The 15,881-nt window shown below is 41.4% G+C and overlaps 1 protein-coding gene across 2 annotated transcripts in view; it reads right to left on the reverse strand.

Annotated features, from left to right (window-relative positions):
• Positions 1-15,881, reverse strand: part of grin2ca (glutamate receptor, ionotropic, N-methyl D-aspartate 2Ca) — a 108,054-nt gene that overhangs the window by 22,180 nt on the left and 69,993 nt on the right. For both annotated transcript variants that reach the window (XM_015948908.3, XM_054740293.2), the window contains exon 5: positions 15,462-15,673. In XM_015948908.3, coding sequence (XP_015804394.3) covers positions 15,462-15,673 — 212 coding nt within the window. The remainder of the gene's footprint in view (positions 1-15,461; positions 15,674-15,881) is intronic.

The following is a 15,881-nucleotide window of genomic DNA, read 5'->3' on the forward strand; positions in this document are numbered from 1 at the left end:
CAATTTTCATTCAGAGCAGGGTTCAGAACCAGAATCAGAATCAGAAAAGCTTTATTGCCAGAGCTCCAGCGTCCCGAAGCATAGGAATTTGACTCCGCAGCACAGCCTGACCAAGGTTACACACACACATGTAGACAATGCAGATACAGGTAGCCTACGAGAGCAGCCATAACGGCGCTCATTTCATTTAGATGAAAAGGGTATTACATGAGGATAAATTAGGGGAGGGAAAAAAAGGCATTCCAGAGTTACTCCCGAAAGGGCGTAGCTTTACTATGCAAAAAAAAAAAAAAACACCTCAAACATATAAGCACGGACATCAACAGTTCACAACATGAGACTCCAATAGGAAGGCGGGGGGGGGGGGGGGGGGGGGGGGGCATCTGAGGGGCTCATCTATTGTACAGTCACAGGTGGGAGGGAGAAGCAAAGAGTACATTGACTCCTACAGCTGATGACCTCGCCAAGCTGAAGTCCCCCAATCCGGGGGGGGGGGGGGGTCAGGTCAGGTCAGGTTTTCACAGCATCTGTCTGCATTCCTTCGTGACGGTTTTATTTGCTCGCCACTCAAGGCTACCAGGGCGTCAGATTCAGATAACAAGAATTTGTTTGGCTCAGGCTGAGATAATTTTCCTCTCTGCCTTCAGTCTTTAAACTGATCATTCCAGTCCTTCAGTGAAGCCAATTTTGGGTTTTTAAACTTGTCCATACCGTCCGGTGACTCTCTCCGAGATGACATCCATTTTGCGCACTAATACCGGTATCGCAGCTAGAACATTGTCCAGCTTGCGATTCACCTTGAGTAACGTCCCAGTCTGAGAAGTCTCCACACGTACGGTGCTTTCCGTGGTTGCGGGCCGCCCTCCAATCGCTCCAGTCTTCCCACATTTCCAGAAAACCAGATATCTCCAATCAGGCGAAATCCAGTGATTATCAGGCCGAATATCCACACGTCTTCGATATCCTCCATGGACAGCTGGGAGAGGCATATGATCTTCCACTCCTTCCAAGAATCCAACATATATCCAACCGGGTGCGTCCCCTGTGGACATGTGGAAGCGCCCTGCTCCATTCTCATTGTTGAAAAAATCTTGTCGATCACACTGAATGACCAGTTTATCAAATCCATGGTTGGTAAAAATAGAGTTTTTCAGAAGAAATGCAGAGAAGCGCTCTGTGGGCAGACTGGACAAAGAGCCTTGGGAAAAAAAGATAAGGGAGCGAAAAGAGAAGCGTCTGTACTCCTCGAGTGCAGAGAAGAAAAAAAACTTTGCAGGTATTGTGCATAGTTTTTCCGACATCGTGATGACTTCCTGTGAGATTTTGATCACATTTGGTGAACATTAGCTGCAGTATGGAACATTGAACAGGTAGAACACAAATGTGGTTAAACTGACCCACTTCTGTCCTGCAACGCTAAACTCTCCTGCAACTAACTGAAAAGCTGCATGAACAGCAATGGTTATTTTTTAATTCATTTTAATGAGTCTTAATCATGCACATCCATATCTTATTTAGACAAGTATACACTCAAACACCATTTCTAAATGAAAAACTAAAAATCAACAGCAAACACATCAGCAATATTTCAAGTTCACTGTGGCTGTATAAATATGTTTTTACATGAGCTGCATCAGGAAATTTGCTGTGTTCAAAAAATAATCCGAATATCCATCGCTGACACACTGTGTGTGCTTTCAGGTTCTATGAATACTCATATAAGGACAGCAATATGTCTGTATACTGCAACAAAAAGTCAATTAGTTTCATTTATTAGTCGCTTTGTCCAAATCACACTTTGATCAGGTTTAGATAAACAGAAAACTCTACATAGAAATTTTTCGTTCAAACTAAAGTGGTTGAGATTGATTGATGGGCTTTTTAAGAGGAGTATTAGCAAATCACATCACTATATTTAGTTTATACATTTGCACACGGTGGATACAAATAACCCCTGGTGATCAATAAATAAAGTGTCACACATTCACAATAACAATATTAAGGTGACTATAAAAAAGATATCACTGGGAACACTTTTTATATGAAATGCGGAAAACCATTAGCTGCCCTATTTTTTTACACTAATGTCTCTATAATCATTCAACATTAGCCTCTAAACATAGGTTTTGTTCAAGTTGCCTAATTTTTCAGCATCCTTCTTGTTTACTATGGATAAGTCTTTTTTAAAAATGGTGTTTCTGAGTCACTGTTATCGTGCCGATGGAACTGTTCCTCATTTGGACCTAGTCATCCTGGCACTTGGTTTCTACTGGTGTGTAACAGTGTTTAAGAGAACGTACAGCTGTGTAATACCAACCACATACCAAGCTGTCTGAGTGACCCTCAGCATGCCTTCATATAAGCCTACTGATCTGTTGACAGAGCAAGCAGCACAAGCCAAATGGCCAGTTTTAGGCTTTGCATACTAAAAAAGTCTGCTGGAGCTCGGATCAATTTCCCTCACATTTCTGCAGGGTTACCACTGGGGATGACAATGCCCTTCAGTTTCACATCAGTAAGATAGAGACTGATGTAAGGCAGGAAGAAAGCAGACAACATAAAATCTAGGTCTCTTAAAATATCCTGCACTTTGAAACAGAGACAAGCATGAAGAAGTTTAGATCTAAATACCTTTTAGGGAAATGTCAATATCAGCTTTTTCACTATGGTGTCCATGTGAATTATACGTTCAATATATATTGGTTCAGTTTATGCTGTGATGCACACAGTTTGCATCTGAGCTGGAACGTGTATTAGCATCTCTTTTTAAGGTGTAATTTGCTGAAAAACCCATTCTTAACTTTTCTTTCTTTTCTTTTCTTGTCTTTTCTTTTCTTTTTTTTTTGTTTTATTTCTGATCACTCGTGTTTTTCATGCAGGCTAAACATGAAAACAGTTTCATACACCTATCTCCTGCATTAGCTTCTGATAGACAGTGACTCACTCATCTTGATGTCATGGGTGCGCAGGTGAGTGAAGCGGAGGTGAGGATCCAAATGCGGGGAAGAAGGCAGGCAGACAGAAACCTTTTAGAGGGATTTTAATCACAGACACATGGGACATGCAAACAATGGACAGACAAGGGGCACAGAACTGGGAGGGTTCAAATACACGAGGAGCTGGGATCTACAGTGATTGGGGGACGAAAGGCAGGTGGGAGCAATCAGGAGAGACAGGACTGAACAGAGTGGGGAGACAGGACAGGTTGTGACACTTGACAACAGAGAAGGTTGTTGTTGGTTTAGCGTTCAGGAAACAGCAGAGAACATCTCGACTAGTAGAAGCTAACAGTTTGCAACTCCATCACACAGCAGAACTCCTCCAGGCTTGTGTTTGTGGAGATAAAACATCAATGTTGCAAAGCAATCAGGGTCAGTGGTAGAGTTTCATGTCTGTTAGCCAATCAGAGGCAAAATGTGCAAATATCAGGAAGTAGAATCAAAATCCTGTCGTCTAAAGTTCTTCTTGAATGTTGCAATTTTCTACTTCCTGAAACGAAACAGGCACACCACTGTTTTTTTCTCCAGAGTACGGCCTACAAGGCATTCATTCCTACAAGAGACCACAGAAAATTTGTTGATTAAATGAGTGTTCCATATTTTTAATGAAAATTCAATTTTAGTAATTTGATAAAGTCCAAACTACAGACAATCATCTTTCAAAAAATGATTCTGTGAGGAGAAACAAACTAAGGCTGGATGCACTGTTCACATTGTTCACTGCTCTTTGTCAATTAGATATTTCAAAATTGCATCAACAAACATTTCCCCAAAATTTGGAGAACAGCTAAAATTGTCATGATTAGAATATGATTTAAAAAAAGACATTTTTTGTGCTTCTATATGTTCATGGTGCCTTCTTCCTCATGGTGAGAATAATTGGGTGATTATGACCATTCTCTTAAATAAAGGTCTTATTTTAAAACTAACTTTTGTCAGCACACAATTGAAAATGATTTATTAGCACTTTTGGACTGAATTTGTTTACGTATAACACACATAAATGTCATTATGACTCTTGCACCAATGTTTATTCCTCAGTTACAACCTAATCTGGTGGTGGAGTTGCTCATTTTAAATGTGTAACCGACAAAATAAGCTGTCATTCCTTGATTAGTTCAGAAAAAAAGGTTAACTTTGTTTTGGTTAAACCAAACAACACATAAGGTGGGCAGTGTGAGAACTAGTAAGCTGTGCAATACAGCCAGCTCTAATGACTCATCACCCTTAACCTGCTCCAGACCCACAATCTAATGGACTCTGCAGCCACACATTATGGGCCGGCAGGCAATGAGTTGAAAAGGCGAGGGGGCAAGCAGGCAGAACAGACCAAACAAAAACCAATGAACACTTTCAAGAAAATAAGCCTGCCACAGCAGACCATAAGTAAACACAGTGGTCCCAACATCCCATGTCTCACCAGATGCTAGTGTTTGTGGATAGGCTGTAACTTAGCCAACAGCATCAAAATGGGCATTTGGGCATAATTGCCTGCTTAATGAGGTCGGTATGTCTCAGGAAAAGCCTTGGTTTAAACCCCGTGTGATCCTGATCAGCTGGATCTAAATGGAGCTTGGATCTTTTCTTATTGGATCGAAAGGACTGGAACATCTTTTGTCAGTGAGGACCAAATAAGATTCTGATAAGTGTTCACTAAAAGTGGCACAAGTTGAAACAGTTTTCAAAGAGTAATTTGTAAAGCCACCAGTAAATGAAATTTCTCAGTAGGACACTTCCTGGTTCAGGCTCTCTTTGATCTCATGCTACTGGGTGCTCAGACGCTGCTGCACTCAGTCTCATCTTTTATTACACCCTCTTATGAATTATATTGAACATCGTTAATGTAGGATGACATTATCTTCTCTGGTCAATGTCATCCTTCACTGAGGTTGCGCTCAGGAAAAAAATAGAAAAAGTAAAGCTATTGAAAGTTCAGTGATTGTGAGGGCGAGAGATGGAAAACATTTACTTTTCAAAGGGAAGAGCTTACGAGGCTGGCTGCTGTTGCTAAGTCTGAGCTGAACGTTGGTGCCGGTTTGTTAGACCTAATGAGGAACACAGATGGTCTGCCTGGCAGGCTGCAGCATGGCCCATAGGCTGAGGAACTGGAATGGAGAACCTGGAAGACCAGAGGCATGGCTTTAAAAAGCACTAATGTGGGACTAAGCTGTGAATGTTTTAGGGGAATTTTAGTCCATGTGGTTGTTGCAGATAAAGATTTCAAGTAACAAATTAATTAATTTTAGAATGTTAAAACACTACTATTAAATGATCTTTTAACGTCAGAACCTTTTGTTAGTCCAGCCGGTATACAGATTTAAAGTACCACAGAGCAGTTTCCTGCTCCTCTGTGCTACTGGTTGAAAGTCTAATTAAAACGATCGTAAACAACCCTGCTGCAGCCTGCTGTAGCTAGCGCTACCAGCTAGCGCTAACACTAACATGAGGTAATTCTTACTAAATACACAACAAAGTAAAAACATCCACACTGTTAGACAAACAATATGATCTCTTATAAGTCCAGTAACAACAAAGCCAGGTCATCATGATGTCATCGCCTTTTTCAGCTTCCTTAAACTGGTGTCGGCCACACTGATGTTCACTCTGGTTTTTGATCTTTGCTTCACCTCTGAAGACTCTATTACTGTTATGGAAATTGTATGTTTATTCATTCTTGATCATTGACTCAATCAACTGAATATAATATGTATTGCTCTATGCCTCTCTGCATGCCCACTTATTCAGACACACACACACACACACACACACACACACACACACACACACACACACACACACACACACACACACACACACACACACACACACACACACACACATTCTTGACTTCCCACGCACTCTCTCTCTCTCTTTCTCTCTCTCTCTCTCTCTCCCTCACTTTCACTCCTTTCTTATCTCTTGGTATAAATAAATTCTGTGACCAGATGTTTGCGGCATTTTGCCTCGTGCATTGTGCCACAGTTATAACTGTTTGACTTGTCTGGTCATTGTCTCCTTCTCTCTACACTGTGGGAAATGGGGTTATTGATAAATATACTGATAAAATCCATGACAATTACCTTTGCTTCCAGGCTCTACGATGATGCCAACAAAAATGCAAACATCTTTTTTCTTCTTCTTCTTGTGCTTTTCATTGATGATAAGCAAACTAAAAAAGCTACCTGCAGAGAAAATAGCTACCATTCGTAATGCAGGTATAAGCGCACCCCCTGCAACACCTAACCGCTCTACAAAACTATCAAGTGCAGTTTTTGGCCAGTAGAAGGCTGCAGAGTGGTGTCAAATCTGAAACTGGTGAAGTTTGTAACCCAACGATCAATGTTAAAGCTTAAAGTTCAAAAAATCTATCTAATGTTTCTTTAAGGGATATGACCGTTTGCTTACGATATTTTCATTACAACTGTACCACATTTGGTCATTTATTGGTGTTGCCTCATGTGCTGGTGCTATTTTCCGATCAAACATCAGGCAGTGGGGTACAAGCCAGAACCAGCTACAGATTGTCTACAATAATTTATCTCAGGACCTAGTGCACCTTATCTGAACCTTCATTGGCAAATGTGTTTTCTTCATCTGTGCCAAATAGCTCACTGCTCTTTGACCTCTTGTCTTTGCTTCAGTCTGCATTTGTGTGCTCCGTTGTCTGACAAGAGAAATAATGTTTTTTTTTCTCTGCTGGCTGGAAGATTTGAGTAGCATGGGCAATAAAGCCCTACAAACCTTTATACTGCTGAAAGGGTGCAATATTCATCTTCTATTACCTTCACCTTGTTAATGCTATTGTCAGTAATGGATAATGTCCAATGCTTCTTTCTCCCACTAATTAGCACCAATATATCCCTTTAGGTGTTCAGGATTGATGACATGGCCTAATCATCCCATCTAATTGATACCCTACCATGCAGCACATATATTTCTCTGATTGGGTCACAGGGTGATCCCTGGGATATTCCACTCTGGCCAAGCAGCCTAATGAGTATCTCACCTCATTGAGTGATAAGAAGTCATGCATGAGCTAATGGCAGTGGAAGAGCCTCTTAATCTCATACCTAATGGCACTCTCAAGTTAGATGCAAAATCAATTAAGCTGGATATGTAAGGACATTGAGTGTGCTTGAGGGACTATACAGCAATCACAAGTGGGTTTGTACACGATGGCACATTTGACTCAAGATAATTTACTGATTGACACCGTCTGGCACCAACAAAACTAGCAGAGTACATCAAACTGTTGAAAGCTTGAGTGCTTAAATAATGTGTTATAACAGAACAGCTTTCAGTTTTAGAAGATTGGTGAATCTGAGAGAAACATATCTGCACAACACGCCCAAGCGTTTTGGCAGCATTATCTAAATATAAATATTTTTTTTGTTTCATTTGTGCAAGAGCTGGGCAGTGCGGATGCTAATTTCCTACTATTTTGTGATTTTACCATGATATGCACATTTGTTTCAACATCTATCATCTTGTAGGCAATTGTTCATTGGGTATCGTTCTGAAGCTGTGTCTGTGTAACTGTACGCATACTTGTCTTTGTAAAAGAGTTCCTATATCACAGAGCCGAGACTACCTCTGAACATACAACCGAACCCCCGTGGTACAGCTGTTTGGTTGAGGTATGGTACATGTGACAAATTCATTGGTCACAACAGATCACCACATCCTTGGGCAAGAAATACTAGGAGCAATTTCTGGCCTCTTTTGAGCCGATTTTCCACTTGTGGGACAATTTTTGGAATCAGGCCGGGTAACAAAAAGTGATTAACACCTCTTGCCTGGCTCCAGATCAGCAACTATGCAGTTGTCGGAACATGATTTGTGAGCTGTGAAAAACTGAACCCTGTAATTTACACTTTGAGCCTGAGCTGAATACAACAACTGAAAATATTGTGAGGTGTCCACAATAAACAACAACATGTTCCGGAACTGCGCTGCTCTGGGTGGCTGCATGTTGGAGTAGCTCTGTTGACTATATGTAAGTTTTGCCTTTCTTGGACATTTTTTCTTCTAGCTTCTCGGGAGGAACGGTATTTTTTGGACAGTTTACTTTTCTGTTTCTGGTGTTGTGAAGCTTGGAGGATTTTTGCTGCTATTTTTTCACTTTTTTCACTTCTTGAGCATTTGTTATGATGCGTAACTATGGCAACAAGCTGGTTTACAATCGGTAGCAGGTGCTTAACATTGGGAAGGCTGAAATAATACCTCAACTGAAGCCACAAATCCCAAATGAGCTAAAACGCAAGAAGCGTGGGTGCAGAGCGGGAGCAAAACGGACACAGAGAAAGAGGAAATTCAAACCATCTCTTCCATCGATCATAATGGGCAATGTGAGATCACTGGCCAACAAGATGGATGAACTCTAAGCCCTTTCAAGGACTCAGCCAGAGTATCGGCAGTGTAGTGTTATGTGTTTCAGTGAGACGTGGCTGCAGGACCATATCCCCGATTCCAGCATCTCTCTGCCAGGATTACTGACTGTACGAGCAGACAGAGATCTGAAGAGGAGCGGGAAAAGAAAAGGAGGTGGAGTGGCAGTGCTTGTCAACAACAGATGGTGCCATCCAGGTCATGTTTCAGTGAAATGTCATCTCTGCAGCCCAGATGTTGAACTCTTGGCAGTAAGTTGTCGCCCATATTATTTGCCAAGAGAGTTCATCAGTGGTGACTTGGCAACCGTTTATATTCCACCTTCAGCCATTGCTGAAAATGCATGTGATGCCATCAGTTCCGTTGTCGCTAAGCTACAAACCCAGCACCCCAATGCATTTGTGGCTATATCTGGTGATTTTAATCATGCCTTGCTCTCTGTTACACTTCCAACATTTCAACAGTCAGCTGCTCCACCAGAGAAAACAAGACATTGGATTTGTGTTATGCAAATATAAAGAATGCATACATGTCCAAAACAAGACCTCCTCTGGGACAATCAGATCACAATCTTGTTTTTCTCTGCTCAGATTACAAACCACTTGTTCAGAGGCAACCTTTGACAAGAAGAACTGTGAGAAAATGGTCACAGGACGCTGAAGAAGCCCTGCAGAGTTGTTATGCGACCACAGATTGGATGATTCTCTGCCAAGGATATGAAGAGGACATCAATGGCATGACTGGATGTGTCACTGACTATATAAACTTCTGTGTGGACAATATAATATCCACCAGAACGGTGAGATGCTTCGCTAATAAACAACCCTGGATCACCAGTGAACTGAAGAATCTGCTAAATGAGAAAAAAGAGCCTTCAAGGAGGGGGACAGGGAATTATTGAGGAGTATACAGAAGCTACTGAAGATCAAGATCAGAGACAGCAAGGAGGCATACAGGAAGAAGCTGGAGAACAACCTACAGAGGAACAATATCAGAGATGCCTGGTCAGGGATGAAGAAGATCACAGGCTTCAAGCAGAGGAAGGATTGCACAGATGGCAGCCTGGACACAGCCATTGAACTGAACAAGTTATTCAATAGGTTCAGTTCAGGAACAAACCCAACATCCTCCTCGCCTGTCCCCAGCCAATCAGACATCCCAACCTCCCCTGATCCAACATTTTCCTGTCACACGCCAGCTCTTTTGTCCTCTAACACAGTCATGGACTCTTCTGGTTCTATAAATCTGTCCTCAACCAAGTCAGGAGATGCTGCTGCCCCATTTACCTCCCCCTCCCACCTATCTGTCTCTACAAGTCAGGTGAAGAGGCAGCTGGAGAGACTGAACAGGAACAAGTAAGTAAGTAAGTAAGTAAAAGTGTATTTATATAGCGCCTTTCACAGATATAAATCACAAAGCGCTGTACAACATGAGTAAGATCAGGGCAAATACCTCTAACCAATAAAAACATCAGAAAAACAATAGCAGTGATAACATAATAAATAAAATCACGAGTAAAAACAAAGTGAAGGTGTCAACCCGAACAAAGCCATCTTTTAGAACATGTAGGGAGGGAACGCCTGGATGAAAAGGTGAGTTTTAAGATGATTTTTAAAGACCTCTACAGTGTTAGAGAGACGGAGATTTGAAGGCAGACTGCTCCAAAGTCTGGGGGCAATAGTCTGAAAGGCCCTGTCCCCTTTGGTTTTCAGTCTGGTTCGAGGAACAGCCAGGAGGTTTTCAGATGTGGATCTGAACAAGGCTGCAGGTCCAGATGGTGTCAGCCCCAGAGTACTGAAGGCTTGTGCAGAGCAGCTCTGTGGGATTCTGCAGCACCTTTTCAACCTCAGCCTGGCCCAGGAGAAGGTTCCAGTCCTGTGGAAGACATCCTGCCTTGTTCCAGTTCCAAAGAAAACTCGCCCATCAGTCAATGATGACTACAGACCGGTTGCCCTGACATCCCACATCAAGAAGATCCTGCTGAGACTCCTGTTGGTCCACCTGAATAAGCAAACCAGGACATTTCAGGACCCGCTGCAGCTTACTTATCGCCGTGGAGTTGGAGTTGAAGATGCCATCATCCTTCTGCTTCAACCAATCCACTGTCATCTGGACAAAGCAGGCAGCACTGTGAGGGTCATGTTCTTTGATTTCTCCAGTGCATTTAACACAATCCAGCCTGATGTACTTTGCCAGAAACTCCAGAAGACACAGGTGGGGACCTCAACTATCGCCTGGATTAAAGACTACCTGACAAACAGACCACAGTTTGTGAGGCTGAAGAACTGCACATCAAACCAGGCGATCAGTAACACTGGAGCACCACAGGGGACTGTACTCTCACCATTCCTTTTCACCCTGTACACCTCAGACTTCCAGTACAAATCAGAGACCTGTCATCTACAGAAATACTCAGATGACTCTGCAGTTGTCGGGTGTTTCAGAGATGGACAGGAAGCTGAGTACAGAGAGCTGGTGGAGCGCTTTGTGGCATGGTGTGGAAATAAACATCTGACCTTGAACGTGAACAAAACAAAGGAAATGATTTTAGACTTCAGAAGAAACAGGGTGGAGTCAAACACTGTTTCCATCATGGGAAAAGAAGTGGAGGTGGTTGAGGAATACAAATACCTTGGAGTTCACCTGGACAACAGACTGGACTGGAGAAAGAACAGCGAAGCCGTTTACAAGAAGGGACACAGCAGACTGCACTTCTTGAGGATGCTTAGATCCTTCAATGTCTGTAGCAAGATGCTGCAGATCTTCTACAAGTCTGTTGTTGAGAGTGTAATCTCTTCAGCCATCGTCTGTTGGGGTAGCAGCATCAGAATCAGGGACCTGAAAAGGCTCAACAGCCTAATAAAAAAGGCTGGTTCTGTTCTGGGGACGACTGTGGAACCGCTGGAGGAGATCATGCAAAGAAGGATTCTCCAGAGAATCAAGAAAATGATGGACAACCCTGAGCATTCTCTTCACAAGACTGTCCGACAACGGAAGAGTGTCTTCAGTCAGAGGCTTCTTCAGTTTGGCTGCCACACTGACCGCTACTGGAGATCCTTCCTGCCAACAGCCATTGTAATATACAGTAACTCTTTGCTGACTTGATTATTATTATTATTCTGAGCTACTACAGCAATCAGTTTCCCTCTGGGATTAACAAAGTATTTTCGAATTTGAATTGAATTGAATTTGAAAAATTGCAGCCAATGAATTAAAGAATAAACATCTGATGGTTTGGTTCTAATCAAGCCCCTACAATGCAGCTCTAAAATTGAGGCAAACCCGGAAATGAAATAAATTGCAGTTCCACCCTCATCCACTGGGGGCTGGTGTCAGAAGCGAGCAAATCCTCATTGACTCCCATGTTAAAAATACCAATTTCACAGCAGAAATAAACATGTTTACAGCCTGGTACCAAAACATGTTTTTGGTTTAAATTTTCTAGTTTACACTCATGACAACTCTGAGGGGGGTGAAATTTTTCTCACTCTTCTGTTTAAGTGTATTAAAAGCCTAAAATTCTGTATTATTAATGAGCATCAGACCCACGTGACAGACCCACGCCTCAGTAGAGCCTCGGTCTGGCCTGGAAACTGTTCGGGGATTTTGAGTCTCTGTGTTTGTGTATTCTTGTTTGGATATTATTCGTGCAATTGTTGGACAAAATGACTTGCTGTGGCATTAATTGCACTATTAGAGCGTCCAAGGAGTCTCCACTTCATTTTTTTTCGGTAAGTAAAATTATATTTATGTATTTTAGGTCACTGCCGAGCTGAGCTTAGATTTTAACATGTACTGTTTAACCATGAAATTTAAATGTAATAGGGTAAAACCCAGTGCATTTAACATAATGCTGCACTTTAGAAAATGGGTTGAAATATAACATGTTGGTGGAGCTGGGTTCCCACTATCGGCTTGTGGAGCTCTCGGGAGACCGATGTTTTCCACCCTGTTCACCCCTTCCCCTCCCCTTCCTGTCTGATCGCGGCTTCTGTTTGATGCGCGGAATGCCGGCTGTTTCTCCCCGCAGCTCGGCTCATCTCTGTCTGATCGTGGCTTCTGTTTGATGCGCGGGCTGACGGCTTGTGGAGCTTTGGGATGGAAACCTTTCCACCCAGTTCTCCCCAGCGGCAGCTCTGCGCATCTCAGATTGCAGCGGCGCTTGTCTGCTGTGCGGCTGCCGGCTTGTGGAGCTCTCGGAGACCTCTGTGTTCCACCCGGTTTTACCCAGCGGTCAGCCCGGCGTATCTCTGACTCAGAAGCTCTGGTGTTGTGCACAGTTAACTCCGGTTGTAGCTAGGTTGCTACCTCCGTTAGCTTAGCTCCCACCTCCGCATTAGCTTTGGGTTAGCCAGGGTTAGCTTCAGGTTAGCTTGCAGCTAGTTCGACCGGGTGTCGTCAGTTGATCCCAGCCTCACAGCCACACCCTCAGCTCCACCTCTCTTCCCTTTTTTGGAATTGTCTGGGCTTGACGGAACCTGTGACACGGTCAGAATGGCGGTGGTGGCCACCTCCCATTTGGCCTCAAAAACTTGATATTGGAGCCTTATGGAAAGGAGATGTCCAGTATATTTATGTCGATGGTTCTAATCTAGTGAGGAAATGTTCTATCTGCAGGAACAGAGTAGAAGTGATGACTTTTCATTTAAAAGGGATGATACAACAGATCCCGCATTGCAGTACATAACCTTCTTCTTTAGACCTTCATTACCAGTAAGGAGACATGCAATGCCTGGCATTGTTGTTTTGACTTGTCAAAGAATTATCAAAGGGAGACTAGGCAGTTTTGGCTTACTTTTAATGCCCTCAAGTGTCCGTTTAGTAAAACTGAAAGCAAAACTTATCTTTCGACTGTGCAATTGCCTTTTTAACACCTTAAAGAGACCATGTGTAGTTTTTACCATTATTCTCTGGAAATATCCCTCAAAGTGTTGTTGAAAATGAATTAAGACTGGTAAGATCTTACTCAAACACAAAAATACCTCATGCTTGAATTTAGGCATGTACTGGCCTCTATCATCAGAGGAAATACATACAGCCATTTTAATTTAACAGCTGAAATGTCTCCCCAGCCTTCAGTAGTGTCTACAGGAGTGATTCACTAAATTAAACAAATCAGCTGTGTTTATGTGCAGGAAACGTGCCGGAACCAGACTGCAGCGCCACGTATGTCAGTACATTTTTTTCTAAGCCCAACAGACCAGAACGGCACTCTGAAGTTGCAAATGCCGTATTCTGGCCACATAGGGCGGTGGGGGTCTGAGTGACATTTCATTAACCCTGTAAAGGGTCATTTTAGCTCATACTGGCTCAAGAAAATGACTTAAAAATATGAAAACGTGTCCGTTTAAAAAACAAACAGGGTAAATGTGTCAAACTGTCACCCATGCTAAATAAAATTAGGGCGATATCATGTTAAACGTTAACTGTATTGTTCCAACAATATAACTTTCATGTTTGTGCAATATATCATCACGTTCATACAATAACACTATCATGTTCTTACAATAAAATTTTGTACAAATATGATATCGTGAGAATGTGAACATGATAATATTTGAAAAATAAATAAATTTTTTTTTGAGAGGGTGGCAGCTCTATGTTGCTGTCTAAACTAAGCATTTGGGTTTTGTATTTTTCTATAGTACCAAACACATACCAAACTACATTTTAGGGCAATGGCAGTGATTAGCACTTGGTATCGGTACTCGTACGTGGTCCATTTAGTTTGGAAAAATGTGGTTTTAGGGCAGCTGTTCAAGTTAAATAATAACTGTATGGTAACACTTTACAATAAGGGTCCTTTTATTAATGTTTCTTTGTGTATTATTAAGCATTAATAAACCATTAAATAAAGTGTTAACAACTGCCTGCATGCATTACATAGCATAACTAAACATATTATTTAGTTAGTTAACTAATGTCTCTTACTTAACCTTAGTTAATGCAGTACTAAGCTTTAAATAACACTTGCTTAGTTTAATTACTTTGCATCATGTGTGTTAATTACCAAATTAGTTAATGTGTTAATTAATCCTTGGTAATTTGTAAAGTCATAATTTATTATGGTTGTGTATTTGCAGCAAATAAGCAATAAGTAACAGCTAACTAATTCATCCATTTTTCCTTTGGATGTTACTTGGATGGGCTTTAATAAACAATTAATTAATGTCGTACTTATGCTGTACTGTGTTTGTCATCAGGACACTCTTACTTGACCTAAGGTAAAGTAAAAACATTGATACCCTTTGGAAACATTTTCTAAATTGTTAATAGACTCCTTGGCATTACTTAACCATAATTTATCACTAATAAAATAATTTTGACCCTTATTGTAAAGTTTAAACATTTATCCATTTATAAATACTTTCTAAAAACATACTAGACGCCTAAGCATTATTTAAGCATTACTTAACCATAATTAATCCTTACTGAATTGTGGACCCTAAGGTTCAGTGATAGACATTAGTCAACAGCTTAATAATGCATTAAATCATATGTTTAGTAATGCATAAAAGCAGTTGTTAACACTTTAATGGTTTATTAATGCTTAATAATGCACTAAGTAATGTTAATAAAAGGACCCTTATTGTAAAGTGTTACCAACTGTATCATTTCCACAATGTCAGTGTCAGACAGATATACATTTAATTTATTATCATTAATATTACAGTTTTCTACAATAATAACAAACAATACTGTTTGTTTTTTCTAACACTGTGGGGCCCTTCTGTGCAAAGGAAATAACAGAATATAAATTATAGACTTGTCAGAGACCTTTGTAGCTACAATACACATTTTACATTTAAACACTGGGTTTTACATGTTGCTAGGATGACACAGATAGACATCTGGGGCTTCACATGGGAAAAAAGGCTAGCTAATAAAAGTCAACAGACTGATCTACTTAGTTTGTGTTCCATCCAGAGACAGCTTCAGACAACACAGCTGATCAGATTCGAATGGGTTGTAGAATGACACTAATTCTGCAGCGTCTGTTCTCCCAGCTAACAGACAGGACAGATCTACCTTCTGTTTGTGGAGGCTTTACAATGTATTACTTCAGTTACTTACGTCTCTGTCTTGTTGGACTGTCGGCGGCAGGGTACGGTGTTGCTAACACATGTTCCAGTCACAGGGTCAACTGATTCTACAATAACAAAAGGACGCTCCTCCAGGGTGGCCACTGTCAAGTGTCTGTAGTCTGACACCGGTTCCAGGTAAGAACCAAAACGGGGCCAAACAGGGTATCTCATCTGCAGGATCCCCATCTCATAGGTGCCCACCTGAAAAGGTAGGGAGAGGTGATTCAGAGTAAGGCTGAGAAAAATAATGTCCCAACTGACAACCATCAGGTTTAATGGTTTCATCACAAAAAACCAGGAAAATACCTCAGAAATAAACTCTGTATTTGGTTAAAGAAGGCCTAGTTTTTGTTTACGTAAGTAGACGTAGACCAGTGAGATGGATTTCAGTATGCAAACCATTTAAAAA

This window comes from Nothobranchius furzeri, chromosome 5, assembly GCF_043380555.1.
Source record: "Nothobranchius furzeri strain GRZ-AD chromosome 5, NfurGRZ-RIMD1, whole genome shotgun sequence".
Taxonomy (NCBI): Eukaryota; Metazoa; Chordata; class Actinopteri; order Cyprinodontiformes; family Nothobranchiidae; genus Nothobranchius; species Nothobranchius furzeri.